The sequence below is a fragment of the Dendropsophus ebraccatus genome, chromosome 1 (assembly GCF_027789765.1).
Source record: "Dendropsophus ebraccatus isolate aDenEbr1 chromosome 1, aDenEbr1.pat, whole genome shotgun sequence".
NCBI lineage: Eukaryota > Metazoa > Chordata > Amphibia > Anura > Hylidae > Dendropsophus > Dendropsophus ebraccatus.
This window is the reverse complement of record NC_091454.1, coordinates 224,715,232-224,728,486: the sequence shown is the minus strand read 5'-3', so window position 1 is coordinate 224,728,486 and position 13,255 is coordinate 224,715,232. Positions and strand designations below refer to the sequence as shown.

The 13,255-nt window shown below is 42.3% G+C and overlaps 1 protein-coding gene across 7 annotated transcripts in view; it reads right to left on the bottom strand.

The window, feature by feature from the left end:
* The window catches only part of LOC138770571 (uncharacterized), a 277,918-nt gene that overhangs the window by 179,272 nt on the left and 85,391 nt on the right, over positions 1-13,255 (bottom strand). For all 7 annotated transcript variants that reach the window (XR_011359470.1, XR_011359472.1, XR_011359471.1 and 4 more), the window contains exon 7: positions 9,140-9,424. Coding sequence is in view for 3 of the 7 variants with exons in the window: in XM_069949693.1 (XP_069805794.1) it covers positions 9,140-9,424 (285 nt within the window). In the remaining 4 variants the exon portion in view is untranslated. The remainder of the gene's footprint in view (positions 1-9,139; positions 9,425-13,255) is intronic.

The window sequence follows — 13,255 nt, the reverse complement described above, 5'->3', positions numbered from 1 at the left end:
GCAATTAGTGAAATCCACACAGGGTATAAATACATAGCAGTGACAAAATCATTGGTTCATTAATGATTACAAAATAGCATACACTTGTGAAGGTAATATAGTCATTGGACAAAACACAGTTATCACTGAACTCAAGGAGAACAGCGAAAAAAATTCCAATGAAGTACTCAATCAAGAGTCTCCACTGATACCCCAAAAATTTAAATATGCAAAACAAGAGTTCGTGGAGCCTCAGTTACGAGTCTCAAAACACGGGATAGCCAGATATCTCTAGCCTGTTGCCAACGGGGTGCCTCCATGATGGGGAGGGCACCTCACCACCCTGAAAAATAACCCCTTAAGTCCCACTCGGTTGCGAGTATTGGAACATAGACAGGGAAACAACAGGGTGGCCCCTTTTGTCAATGTCTAACTCAAGGTGCGAGTATTGCGATCATGACAAGGGCTTGCAAAGGCAGGCTTCCACCCACAGACAGCCGTTTAGGGGTTTTTGCCCCTCGTCAGTGTGGGGTAGGATTCTGGCTAGTTGGGGCAATGAAAAATCAGCCAACAAAACACAGTAATCACTGAACTCAAGGAGAACAGCGAAAAAAATTCCAATTAAGTACTCAATCAAGAGTCTCTTTTTTCATTGCCCCAACTAGCCAGAATCCTACCCCACACTGACGAGGGGCAAAAACCCCTAAACGGCTGTCTGTGGGTGGAAGCCTGCCTTTGCAAGCCCTTGTCATGATCGCAATACTCGCACCTTGAGTTAGACATTGACAAAAGGGGCCACCCTATTGTTTCCCTGTCTATGTTCCAATACTCGCAACCGAGCGGGACTTAAGGGGTTATTTTTCAGGGTGGTGAGGTGCTCTCCCCATCATGGAGGCACCCCGTTGGCAACAGGTTAGAGATATCTGGCTATCCCGTGTTTTGAGACTCCTAACTGAGGCTCCACGGACTCTTGTTTTGCATATTTAAATTTTTGGGGGCATCAGTGGAGACTCTTGATTGAGTACTTCATTGGAATTTTTTTCGCTGTTCTCCTTGAGTTCAGTGATAACTGTGTTTTGTCCAATGACTATATTACCTTCACAAGTGTATGCTATTTTGTAATCACTAATGAACCAATGATTTTGTCACTGCTATGTATTTATACCCTGTGTGGATTTCACTAATTGCGCTTGAAAAAGGGAGCGTGAGGCTCCTGAAACGTCGTGCTTTAAGATGTGCTGCACCATGTTATTTTGAATAAACCCACTTTTTTTTTTTGCACCATTTAACCCTTGGAGTGCCGTGGATTATCTATACGCTATACAGTTTCGGAGTCAAGACCTGGGTCCGCTGGCACCAAACTGATATCTTCACCGCAGTGCTGCTTTCCTTTCTACATATATATTTCTTACAATTTAAGGCTATGTTCACACTACGTAAAAGTACAGCCGTTGTTGCCGATGGCGACAACGGACGTACTTTTGGCGCGGTGAAACAATGCCTTATTTTCAATGGGATCCCGGCCGAAGCGTATACACATCGTACACGCTCTGGCCGGGATCCCATATGGGGCTGCAAATAACTGACATGTCAGTTTTCTGCCGCCGGAATTCAGCCCTGTCAGTTCACACAGTGAAGCGAGCTTGCTTCACTGTGTGCTATGGGAAGTTCTGATGCGGGCGCGCATCAGAGCTCTGTGACAGGAAAGATCATCCGGCCGGTAGTGTGAACATAGCCTAAATTTGTAAGAAGTATTATGTATATATAAATATATATCTAGAGTATATATATATATATATATATATATATATATATATATATACACACACACACACACACACACACCACCCTCTTACTGGGTTTAGATTCGAGGTTGGGCCAGTAAATGAAATACAAGAGCGAGTGTAAAGTAAATCACATATTGTCTGAGTGGAATCTTGCCTTTATATTTGTTATATTTGTTAAGAGTTGTATAAACATATAAAAGAGTAGAAAGCAATAATAAACGCATTTCTTTTATTTGCGGGCATTTGTTTTTACGCCATTCGCCCTGGGGTAAAACTGACTTGTTGTGCATGTTTCTCAAGTCGTTACGATTACAATGATACTGTATGTAACATGTATTACAATGATACTGTATGTAACATGTATAACTTTCATTGAATCTGATGGCCTGTAAAAGATTCAAACCATTGTTAACAAATATATGTCACTTAAAACCGCTCCATTCCCAGGCTTATAGCGCTTTTATCCTTTGGTCTATGGGGCTGTGTCAGGTGTCATTTTTTGCGCCATGATGTGATCTTTCTATCGGTACCTTGATTGCGCATATACGACTTTTTGATCGCTTTTTATTACAATTTTTCTGGATTTGATGCGACCAAAAATGCGCAATTTTGCACTTTGGGATATTTTTGCGCTGACGCCGTTTACCGTACGAGATCAGGAATGTGATTGTTTAATAGTTCGGGCAATTACGCACGCGGCGATAGCAAACATGTTTATTTATTTATTTATAACATGGGAAAAGGGGGGGATTAGGGGAGGGGGCTTTTTATTAATAACACTTTTTTTTTTATACTTATACTAGAAGCCCCCCTTGGGTTAGGGTTATTCCCCCTGGGGTTAAGGTTATTCCCCTCCTGGGGTTATTCCCCCTGGGGTTAGGGTTATTCCCCCCTTGGGTTAGGGTTATTCCTCCTGGGGTTAAGGTTATTCCCCCCCTTGGGTTAGGGTTATTCCTCCTGGGGTTAAGGTTATTCCCCTCCTGGGGTTATTCCCCCTGGGGTTAGGGTTATTCCCCCCTGGGGTTAGGGTTATTTCCCCTGGGGTTAGGGTTATTCCCCCCTGGGGTTAGGGTTATTCCCCCCTGGGGTTAGGGTTATTCCCCCCTGGGGTTAGGGTTATTCCCCCCTGGGGTTAGGGTTATTCCCCCCTGGGGTTAGGGTTATTCCCCCTGGGATACTTCTAGTATAAGCACACTGATCTCTCATTGAGATCTATGCTGTATAGTTATACTGCATAAATCAATGAGCTAGGCACTGGATTGCTTCCAGCTGCTGCAGCCAAAGCAATAGAGTGCCGAGCCGGAATCAGCGCCATTACGGCGCAGACCCCGCCCCAGGTCAGAAGCAGGAATCGCCCCTCCACGATTGTGTTGTGGGGAGGCGATCCACCTCACTAGACACCAGGGAACGGCTGCAGTAAGTGTTCAGATGCTTCTGTCAACTTTAAAAGCTGCATCTGAATACTTAATTAGCGGGCACGGCGATCGGACCGTGCCTGCTAATAGCCGCGGTCCCGGGCTACAATCGGCACCGGGTACCGCGGCCCCGCTCTGAGCTCCCCTAGCGATATTAAAATTCCAACAATATGAAATACAACCATAGTTACCACAACACGATCTCTTACACCCAGGTCTCCATTACAGTAGCAGCCCCTTCAGGTCTGGTAACTACTTTCCCAGTGACATCCTTTCCTTCTTTGCCCCTCCCCTTCCTGTCCTCTATGATGGTATTAAAGAACCATGTATGGCTCAGACTCCATTGTTAACCATTCTCATGCGAGAATCTGGGCATACAAGGGATATTAAGTCTGCATGGACTCCAGATATGTAACAATACACATACATATATACAGATGTAGCCTGTGTCAACTTGATCACAATGATGCATTTAACTCAACTATTGACTTAACAAAGCTCCCTGATACAATTGTTGTGGGATAATGTTAACCCTGGCTACATCTGTAGTCCTCCATCATGATTCCAATAAATACAGTACCTTATAAAATATACCCAATATGGCCTGCTATTAAATATATATGTTTTTTAAGGTCCATTTCTTACAACAGAATTGGGTGTCCCATGGGGGCTAAATTTTCCCCTTCATAATACAATAATATAATAATATTATTTATTTGATTTATTTGTATAGCACCAAAAGATTCTGCAGCACTTCATTAGTTAATTTGTACATGGCCTATTAGGAGGAGCTCTGTCTATATGTAGATTGTAATCTGTGATTCCATCTTGTGGTATGGCCGCTATATAAATGGTCACTATATAGACGACCTCCTCCTAATATGACAGGGAGGTAAGGACGCCATATTGGGTTTTCATGAATTTCTGAACAATTATACATTTAACCTGTCTTTTACCATCCATACTGACCCTTATACTATTTCTTTTTTGGACATTCAACTTTTTGCTAATGTAGAGGACAACCCAGATAACAATGTAAAAAAAAATTTAAATAAAAAAAAAATAGCAGTTAGAAAATAGAACAAAATTGGAATAATGAAACAATTTTTTAGTATCTGGCTGTCACAGATTTAAAGGGGCAATGCACCCTTAAATGATCACTCATGCTCTTCCCTATAAATGTAGCACCTGTCCTGACCCCCAAACCCCCCCCCCCCCCCCCCGTTGGGGCCTCTACATGCTTCCTAGAGATCTATCTGAGATCACTGATGAACAAACTGTGACCTAGTCTTCTCAAAGTAAGGGTGGTATTCCATGGGCCGATGGGGGCTGATCAACAATGTAATCGAGCGCGATCTGCTAGATAAGCGCTCGTTTACTGGGCCTATTCCATGGCCTGATAATCGTTTAGCAAGGGCTGCGGGGACATCTTTACCGATGTGCTTGCAGCCCTTGTTGCTAAACAACATACATTACCTCATCAGGCTGCAGGTCTTCTCCTGCGCTTCTTCTCCTTGGGTCCCGCGTGCAGCAGCAGCTTCGGAGCAGCCTGTCTGAGCTGACAGACTGCTCAGCCAATCACTGCCCGCAGCGGTCCCAGCCTGTGATTGGTTGAGCCGTCTGTCAGTTCAGACAGGCCTCTCCGAAGCTGCTGCTGCGCGAAGGACCCGAGGAGAAGAAGCACAGGAGAAGACCTGCAGCCTGGTGAGGTAATGTATGGTTTGTTAAATCGTCGGTCGCCCACCACACTCCACTATTCCACGTAGCAAATGCTCACTATTCTCACTTCCCTAATGGGCTAAATTTTTTCAATGTTTTGGCATATATTTACTAGGTTTCTTCTATGATATACTGAACTATAGTTGTAAGCTAAGAAAATCCTCTAATAATAATAATAATAATAATAATAATAATAATAATAATAATGTCACTAAAAGCCCTATTCCACCAACAGATCTGACGACATATTATCTGACAAAGATTTGAAGCCAAACCCAGGAACAGACTATAATCAGAGAACAGGTCATAAAGGAAAGACTGGATTTCTCCTCTTTTCAAATCCACTCCTGGGTTTGGCTTTAAATCTTTGGCAGATAATCTGTTGTCAGATCTGTTGGTGGAATAGGGCCTAACAGTGCTATCACAGTCTTGTGCATGGGATGGGAGTTATTCTCCAGCATGGAGCTCACCACTGACAATATCCTTCTGTCCCCCACCACCTGCACTGGGTTGAGGGGGCTCCTCAGGACAGAGCTGGCCTTTCTAATCAGTTTTTCGAATCTGTTCCTATCCCTGGTTGATATGCTACAACCTCAATTACACACGCAGTGATACCAAATATGTTTATTTATTTATTTTTATTTACTGCATAGATCCATGGGATCAGTGATGCAGCGCTCTGGGCTCCAGAGCAATGGATTGCTGAGCTGGGATCAGCGCCATTACAGCACAGAGCACCAGCCCGGTAACAAGCAGGGATCGGCCCTCTGCAATCGCATTGTGGTTTTTTTGGGGGGTTTTTTTTTGGGGGGGGAGGGGGACTAGATCACTCAGAGAGCTACAAACTGTATGAGCCAGGAGAGTCTAGTTCAATCCTTTGTCTATGGGTTTAGAAAGTTTAGTTTGTAGGTGCCTTTACATGTAACGAATAGCAGCAAGATCCGTTGCAGTCCAAGGTCATGTCAGTTTCTATGTGAATACATACTTGCAGTGGATATTTAAAACCGATGTGAATGTGTAAATCACCCGCCTCCTTAACCCACACACTGCCAGCACTTACATTACCCGTCCTCGCGACTTTCACTTCTGACAGTATCACTATCTACACCATGCAGTGTTAAACCCCAAAAGAAGGATAAGTCGGGGATCATCCCAGCCCACGCCATAAACCTCTCTAGGGTGGAATTCTAAGACAGAGGAAGTGTCCCAGATAGAGAAAAGCAACTGTAACAAAGGTCTATGTACTCTATCTTGTAGCACTGGTGACAATAGATAACTTTGGACACTTAGCTACACCCAGGTAACCAAGACTGGGGCTTGTGTAACCCTGGTAGGACGGGTACCATGACACTGCAGGGCAGAAGGTGATTAAGCGACAGTATAGTTGAAACACGGGCACAAGTATCTCTCTCAAGTATTTTTCTTTCAATTATCTCTCCGCCAGAGCAGTTATCTACAAGATATCCTGTATCCTAAGAGATACAAGAGTTTAGTAAAGCCATTATATTTATTTTACTGGGAGTCATGGAGTCATCATTGCACCTACACCAGCACCTATAGCTATCGGCTATATTCTCCTTGGGTCAATTTCCCTTTTCTGTGGGTGGCGGTACCGACTGTCCAGGTGGGTCATCTCCCCACTCAGGACCACCATGACAGGAGCCCAAGGGACCCATCACAAGGGATGCCATACTGTGACTGCATAACACCACCATACCTGACCAATATCGCCATACTGTGACTAGAAAACACAGCCACACCTGGCCAATAACATCATATCCCCCATTCCTTCTCCCTGCTCCCTGGTGTTGCCCCCCTGAAAGCTGCTGCCCTAGGCACCGGACCACAGGTGCCTAGTGGTAAATACTGCCCTGGATACAGTGTATACGCCTGGATTGGCATAGTTCAGTTTTAAAAAGAAAAAACGTAGAACCCTGGATTCAGCCTTCAAAAATTTTAATTTGAGTCCCTTTAGGTGAACTCTCCAAAAATTGAAATTCAGACCACTGGGTTGAGTCTTGTGCTGTCCCGCCTTAATTTTTTTTTTAATGGCCCATTAAGCCAGAGGTTGAGGAGGAGGAAATGAGCTGAACCATGCACTTCATACACTTTTTTGGGTTGATAGGGGTGCATAGTAATTGTCTGTCAGAGCTTTAGAAGACACAAGGCACTTTAATGTTTTACTGCTTTCCACAGTTGCAGATGCAAAGTCTGGATCAATCCAGTGGATGTTCATTTTGATAAACATCAGACTGTCAGCACTGTCAGTTTACAGGCAGTGGCACTTAGCTGTGATAATGTCCCTGGCTGCGCTGAATACTCTCTAAGAGAATACTTGCGGCAGGGCAGGCCAGCACCTCCTAGGCGTAAAGGGACAGTTCCAGCCAGGTCTCCTACTTGGACACCCAATAAGTGTAGGACGCAGAGGGATCGGAAAAGTAACAGTGATTGGGGAGGGGGCACCATAAAAGTGCCCCACACCTTGAAGGGTGTTCTGCTGATGGCTGTGGACCTGCTGGATGTTCCCAAACTCTGTCCGTAACTCTCCTCTCTGCTGCCAGTCATGAGAGGTGGGAAGTTTTCCATCATATTATGAAGCTGTTCCTTTTGGTATAACCAATTGCTCCTCTTCTCTACCAGATTAAGAGAGTATATGTTATCCTTATACCAGGGGTTGAGGATGGTGAACATCCAGTATTTTTTGATCTCCATAATCTTGGAAACGTGTTATTCATGGGAAAAGCAGCCCAACAGGAAGTCAGGAATGCAGTGTACCAGACTCTGCCTCCTCTTCGCCCCATCCTCGCTGAACAAATTGAATGGAATCAACTTTAGTGCTATCCTCTGCAGGATATCCTACAGACTCCTTCTCCTCTTCCCGCAATTGCCACTGTGTGTGCTCTGAGTGTAAGGGCCCTATTCCACTGGACGATTATCGTTCGCATAATCGTTAACAATTAACGATCTCAAACGACCGCTATTGCGAAAGACCTGAAAACGTTCAGCCATTTCCATGGAGCGATAATCGTTACTTATGATCGTAATTGCGATAGGTTTTTCTTCGCTATTTATTCGCTATTGCGTTCGTATGTATGGGAACGACCGAACGATGTCTTATTCAATGCGAACGTTTTGCGAACGAGCAACGATAAAAATAGGTTCAGGTCTTATAAAGCGATCAACGATTTCTCGTTCGGTCGTTAATCGTTAACTGCATTTCAACCGAACGATTATCGTTTAGATTCGAACGATTTAACGATAATCTGAACAATAATCGTCCGGTGGAATAGGGCCCTAAGGCTCTGTTATGCCTTCTCCCATCCCGGCCTCCTTAGTTGCCATGCGCTCTCTCTTATAGTGAGGATATACTTTTTGACCACACAGAGAGGGTCAGGGGCTTTCTGTTCTGACCCTCTTTCCATGTGACGACCTTATTGTTTCTATTTCATTTCATTTTCTGTACTTAGTTTCATTATGTTCATCGGTTTGTGGTTCTATCTTGTATATTCAGACAGGTTTATTTTCATCTAGTTATATAGTGTAGTGTGTTCTGTTCTGGCTGTCATGTGGGACCCCATATATTCCTTTGTTGGGGGGTGGGGAGGTCAGGTAACATTTGATTACATGGTCACATGGTCAGTGGGGTGTTTTGTGTATTTTGGAGTTTTTAAATAGTTTGTCCCTGCTTTCCGTTTAATAAAGTTTTATAGTATATCATGAGTTATTTTTGATATCGCAGCTCACCCTCTGTATTGACTCTCAGACATCTATGGCCAGTCACGGGTAGCGAACTGTGGAAGCTGAGTGGGAGGTACACGGGGGTTTTGGAGCTAATACTCCAGGAGCGCTCTCTACTACTCGCAAACCCTATCCAATATAAAACATGTGGAGTTTAGCGCATGCTGATGTTGCACAAAAGCCAGTGAGCTGGCAAATGTAAGCGCTGCTGCAGTTTCTTCAGGCTAGCAGCGGCTACAGTTGACTAAGAAAAGTGCACGCACAAGCAGGTTGTGGAAACTCTGACAGAAACGGACGGACAGAAAATGAATCATTGTGTAGACAACTAAAAATAACGCAAATAAACGTCATGAACATTGCAAACAGCGGCTTTTATTCTATACATTGTGTGAACAGATGGATGTTGTTTCCATTGATTTCAATAGGAATCACTGAAGAATGAGAACAACACGCATGATTTTAACAAAAAAAGACAGTGTGTGAACATAGCCCAACACTTACTTTTATCTAATGGTGATGAATCTCTCAGGTTTATCAGGAAATCGATGACCCTGGGATTGTACTTATACAAAGCGTCATAAACCTTCCTCTTCCCATCATCGTCCAAGTATCTGATAATATCATACAGACGTCTCATCATGTTATCAGACGCAGGTGTATCTACTATATATTCCCGCTCTTCTCTTGTCAGCAGCTTATTACTGTACAGATCAGATATAACTGGACGTACAATCTTTATTCGGCCAATCAGCTCTTCTCTGTGTCGGTCTATAAAGTGATCTCCGGCTGTAGAGACAAGAAATACAAGAATCACACAGAGGGATGAGGAGGAACAATCTAATGTTTTATGGTGTCATTTATTGCAGATAATGTTGGGGCCATTTACAGCAGTTTCTGTCACATGTCGGAGGTATAACGCTGCAATATCTTATGTCCTGCACAGAATCAGAATACAATTGGGATATGGACGGAATATGGTCACTAGTAGATGATTACAAAGGAGAACCTCTGGCTCCAAACATAGTACAAACAGATGACTTTATCCCATTCTTGTTATAAAACATAATATGTGAATCAATGTGCAAACGCCAACATGTATCGGTGAGTGGCTCCTTAGTCATGGTATAAGTTACACTACATCCATACAAATATATATACGAAACAATTCATGTACTGTACACCATGAGTATACATCCTGTGACGTTACAGCGCTATATACCTGCATTCCTCAGCATTTTGAAAATACAGCAATTAACCCCTTCCTTCATGAGGGCGTAACTGTATGTCCTCATGCGAGAGGGAGCGTTCAGAGAGGGGTCACACGGTGACCCAGCTCTAAACCGCCGCGATCCCGGGTGCTGTCTCCAGCCGGGACTGCGGCAATCAGAGGGCACGGTTCGATCGCTGTGCCCGCTAATTAGCCTTTTAAATGCAGCTGTCAAAGTTGGCAGCTGCATTTAAAATGCACCTTTGCCACTTCCCTGGTGTCTAGTGGGGGGGATCATTATTACCAGGTGGGGTCTGCGCCGTAATGGCGCTGATCCAGGTTCGGCACTCTGCAGCAGCTGAAAGCAATAGAATGCCTATCTCATTGATCTATGCAGAATTACTATACTGCATAGATATGAATGAGAGATCAGGATAGTAATACTAGAAGTCCCCCAGGGGAAATAACCCTAACCCCCAGGGAGAATAACCCTAACCCCCAGGGGGACTTGTAGTGTTTAAAAAAAAAAAAAATTGTTTTACTAATAAAAAAAAAAAAAAAAAAATCCCCTACCCTAATAAAAGCTTGAATCACCCCCCTTTTCCCATTTTATAAATAAAAATAAATGAATTAATAAACAAACATGTATGTTATCGCCGCGTGCGTAATCGCCCGAACTATTAATTTATTTCATTTCTGATCTTGCACGGTAAACGGTGTAAGCGCAAAACAATTCCATAGTGCAAAATTGCTCATTTTTGGTCGCATTAAATCCAGAAAAATTGTAATACAAAGCGATCAAAAAGTCGCCTAAAAGTTATACAAGTTACATATCATTGTAATCGTAACAACTTGAGGAACATGCATAATAAGTCAGTTTTACCCAAGGGCAAACGGTGTAAATACAAATACTCCCCAAAAATATGTTTTGGGTTTTTTATCAATTTCATCACACATTTAATTTTTTTTTTTCAGTTTTTTAGCATACTTTATGCCAAAATTAAGCCTGCCATTGCAAAGTAAAATTAGTGGCGCAAAAAAATAAGGGCTCATGTGGGTCTGTAGATGAAAAAAAATGCAAGTGCTATGGCCTTTTAAACACGAGGAGGAGAAAACAAAAGAGCAAAAACAAAAATTAGTCCAGTCCTGAAGGGGTTAAACATATTTGAATGAAAACATATTAAGGGTATAAACCCACACACCGTATATGCAGCAGATATGCAACAAATACGCAGCAGATTTGTTGGTACAGATTTGATGCTGTGTTCAGTTATTTAGATCTAATCTGCTGCGATTTTGCTGCGAGTTTGCTGCGTATCGCAGCAGTAAATACGCTGCATATACGGTGTGTGGGTTTATACCCTAAAGGATTACATTATTGTTGTCACAGAACTGTTGGTACAGCACAATTTTATTTTATTTTTAAATTCAGCTTTGTTTCTTTTTTGTTAAGAAATTTTCAGGTTTTACAAAAGGAGAAACATTCGGCTCCAACAAAGATAAAGAAATGTTAAGTAACAGTAAACAGTGTTGTACTCACTTGTGCACCTACAGATGAAAGTAGAGTTTAGAAAGGATATTAACCCCTTCACGTCAGCAATATACAGGATATATATATATATATATATATATATATATATATATATATAATCTATATCATAAAAATGAAAGTCTGTCTGTCCCCTATAGACTACAGGTTTACAGAATTCCGAAACTATATACTACAGGTATACAGGACCATAAAACTATACACTACAGGTATACAGAACCATAAAACTAAACACTACAGGTGTACAGGACCCCAAAAACTATACACTACAGCTATACAGGACCTCCACCAACTATATACTACAGGTATACAGGACCCCAAAACTATACACTACAGGTGTACAGGACCTCCAAAACTATACACTACAGGTGTACAGGACCCCAAAACTATACACAACAGGTATACAGCACCTCCACCAACCAGATGAAACAATACATTTTAGACGATTGCAGTTTCCTGTTAAGCATCATTTGCAATGGCAATAAACAGGGCCCAAGCCTGATCACTGTAGGTGGCATCATAAATCTAGATTCGGTATGTTTTCCGCATGGACAATTGTTTGTTGCTGCTCCAGAGTTGTATCAGGTAAAAATCTTTATGTCTATGAACCTGGCAATAACACTTCCAATGTTGTACATACCCAGGCTGTATATAACACTGCCAGTGTTGTATAAAACTGGGCTCTGTATATAACACAGCCAATGTTGTTTATAACCAGGCTGTACTGTATATAACGCTGCCAATGTTGTATATAACTTGGCTCTATATAACACTGCCAATGTTGTATATAACCAGGCTATGTATATAACACTGCCAATTTTTGTTGATAACCAGGCTGTATATAACTCTGCCAATGTTGTATATAACCAGGCTGTATACATCACTGACAATGTTGTATATAACCAGGCTCTGTATACAGTCTGATCACATGACATTACAGTTTGGCTATTAGGTATTTAGGATGTTTAAAGTTTTTAGTTTATTTCTAATGTGCATAAGCTACAATTTACATAAACAGTGCAGAACTGTCAGGTATATAGGGGTATATAGGGCTCCTGGACATTTCCCCTTAAACAAAAAAAAAAAAACCAAGGGTATAGATTGGCCTCCTGAGCACTCTTGGAACACTGACACTTTACCCAGGCAGCGCCGGCTACTATCCTGCTGTGATCTATAGCAATCGCTGCATTTGAGGAAGTCAGTAACTGGACAAGAGCCAAGCCATGCTGCAGGGGTCCTGATCGCTTGTATTGATGAACGGGGGTAAGCCACTTACCTCCGTCCTGACTGATCAGCGTTCTGTGTATAGAGTTACTCTCAGGCAGACTCTATGCACAGATCGTCGATAACACTGATCTATGCTATGCTATGGCATAACATAGATCAGTATATGCAATCTAACGATTGCATGTTAAACATTGAATAAAAGTGTTAAAAAAGTGTAATTAAATAGAGTAATAAAAGCCCCTTCTAACCCCCCCCCCCAATAAAAGTTTTAAATTCCTCCATGCCCATTATAAATAAAAAAAAAAAGGTATATCTTAAAATATAACATTATTGTTCCTGCACAGTGAAGCATTTAAACGGAAAAAAAAGAAAAGAAAACACCAGGATTGCGTTTTTTTTTTTTTTTTAATTCCCTGGTTTCCCTTGCCACAGGGAAGTTAAGTCTTTGTAGGCAATGCAGTAGGTGCAAAAATGTATAGAAATCCCTGTTAGAGATACCATAATTAGCAACTAGGTCAGTAAAGGGTTTCAACTGCAGATTGTCGTATAGAGCACCTAAGGTCGTAATCACTTTAGTAATCCAACCATTATAGTCTGAGTCTACAATGAGATGATGAATAACTTTAAGCAGGAC